The following is a 2,402-nucleotide window of genomic DNA, read 5'->3' as shown; positions in this document are numbered from 1 at the left end:
GTGCGAACAGGCAGATCATCATCCCTTATCTCTTCTGCCTGCCTTCCACTGCAAGGCCCAACTCCTCTTCCTGGTTTTCAGGGCCTCACACAGAGGTTCCCAGTCCTGTCTGTGTTTTAGAGTATTTGGGGAGTTTTTAAAAATGAAAGTACCCCAGGTGAGAGGATCAGTCAGGGAGGGCTGAGAACCACCGGCTTCTTATAACCTGTTCCCCGTCAACTCAGCCCTATTTCTATCTCGTAAGTGTAACTGTTTGTGAGTTAACGGTGTGGTTGGCCGTGTGGTTGGTCTGCCCTCTGCAGTTTGCTTGTGCTCTGTCCCCAGCTGGGAACGCTGGGGAGACGGCGCTGCCTGCCACAGAACATGCCGCAGACACCTCAGAGTCTGTGACTTCAGCTGGGCAAGGGGTTTAGCCTTTCAGAGACTCGTGCCGCTCATCCAAATTGAGGGTGTCAGTTCCTGCCCATAGAGTTCTTTATTTTGTTTCTATCAGCAAGCAGCCAAGAGCATCTGCTGGTCGTACTCCAGATGCTGGTGATACAAAGATGCACAGCATTGGGATCCCATTCTTAGGTTTTTCCCAGAAATCACGGTGGACTCCATGACTCAGGTCATGGTAGGGAACTTGAAAGTCTTCCTGGAGTTCTAATCTGAGCTCAGTCTGAAAGAACGAGTAAGAAGTTTTTCAAACCGAGGGGCTGTGTTTCAGGCAGGGACCATTAGCAGTGGCACAAAACAGCACGGTAGAAATAGACATGAAAAGCAGTTCAGTGCTTTTAGAGTGTGAAGCCCGACGCGGCGGGGGTGGAAGCAGGTTGCAGGTAAGGACGGTGTCGTGAAGAGCCTGCTAGCAGGCCCTGCCGTAAGCTTTTACTTAACTCTCTGGGTGGCGAGGACTCATCGAGTTTCCAGTGGGAGCGGTGACCCGGGTGGCTTTGGGCTTTTAGGTAGATCAGCGATTACTGTACAAACTGTGGTTGGCACAAGACACAGGGTAGACCACTTAGAAGGCCTCTTTAGTTTCGGTGAGAGATGGCAAGGATCTGAGTAATGGTCCTGGCGATGGGGCAGGAAGCACACAGATGAGAAAAACGGGAGGTAGAATTGTTAGGATTTTGTTTGGGGGCGTAGGAAAAGCAAGCACTGACTAGAGCGGGGACACTAGGGACACTGCTCTGAGAGCTGTGGCTGTGTTACCTCGTTTGGTCCTCATTTGGCTCTGATGTGTAGGGATTATCATCCTTCCCTATTCTATGGCTAAGACGGCTGAGAAAAAGGAAGCAAAGTACTGGCCCACTCAAGGTCACAGTCCTTAACGATAGACCATGGCCCATTCAGTCCGACTCCTGACAGCCCATCCTCCTAGCCACCTTAATAGTTGGCTGCTGTCAGGGAACTATCAATGATATAAAGACCAGGTTTCAGGTACGGGTGACAGACTAGTGCCTGGCAGGCTTCTCAACAGGGACAAAAGTACAGGAGTTAAATATGAAGGGCCTGTGGGACATCTAGGAAGAAGCATTTGGTGGGCGGTTAGGATTCAGATCAGGAAGAAATCTGCTAGCGGTTTGAGAAACAGCAGATTTTAGTAGAAACTGAGATGCATTGAGTCAGTTTACGGAGCTCTACAGAGAAAAGATCAATGATTCTGAGATGGAATCTTGGGAACAGTCACACCTAAGGGGACCCGTAGAGGGAGGGGACTAGCGAGGGAGAAGGAGAGCGAGGCTCTGAGAGGCCAGGGAGCAGAGTACAGATAGGAATAATTGGCACTGCTGGAGTGATTAGTAAGTGCATTATTTTTATTAATGTCTGTGTTTTAGATGTGATTCCTTCATGCTCGCTTAAGGTCACACGTAAGTGGTTGAACCCGGATTCGAATCAAAGATTTGAATTCTGCCTGAATTATGCCAGAGCTTCTCTCTTAACCACTGCGGTGTACAGCGTCTCGGTATATAGTAAGATCCCTGAAGAAGCGGGATGGCATGGATCAAGGATGCTGTTAGAGGGTTGGCCTCCAATGGGAGGAGGACCATCTCGATTTCTTGGAGGAAAGATAGCGGGGGAGAGCGTGCTGTGGGTAGTTGGCAGCGGGAGAGGAGGGGAGGGTACCTCTGGTGAACCCAGTCTTAGTGAAGGTGGCAAGCTCATACCTAGAGATAAAGGGTTGAGTTAGATTTTTGAAGTGGGAAGAAATGCTGTGTGGACAGCATGGAGTCTAATCCTGCTCGGGACTGTGGAGGGATTAGAGTATCTGTCTCTGAGGCTCTCTGGGATATCTAGCCTTATGGGTGAATCATCCCTGTGCTCCAGCCCCCATTCATCTCTCCTCTCTGAGTTTTAATTGAAATTAAGAGTTTCAAGCATGCCTGATTATGTCTGATTTTTGCCATTTTGTTAAG

At 49.4% G+C, this 2,402-nt stretch overlaps 1 protein-coding gene across 1 annotated transcript in view; it reads left to right on the top strand.

Moving 5' to 3' along the window:
* The window catches only part of SAE1 (SUMO1 activating enzyme subunit 1), a 52,837-nt gene that overhangs the window by 6,884 nt on the left and 43,551 nt on the right, over positions 1-2,402 (top strand). Inside the window, exon 4 of the mRNA XM_023535206.1 lies at positions 1,379-1,387. Coding sequence (XP_023390974.1) covers positions 1,379-1,387 — 9 coding nt within the window. The remainder of the gene's footprint in view (positions 1-1,378; positions 1,388-2,402) is intronic.

The sequence above is a fragment of the Pteropus vampyrus genome, unplaced genomic scaffold (assembly GCF_000151845.1).
Source record: "Pteropus vampyrus isolate Shadow unplaced genomic scaffold, Pvam_2.0 Scaffold138, whole genome shotgun sequence".
In the NCBI taxonomy this organism is placed as follows: domain Eukaryota; kingdom Metazoa; phylum Chordata; class Mammalia; order Chiroptera; family Pteropodidae; genus Pteropus; species Pteropus vampyrus.
The sequence above is the reverse complement of the archived record's forward strand: the minus strand, read 5'-3'. Positions and strand labels throughout refer to the sequence as shown.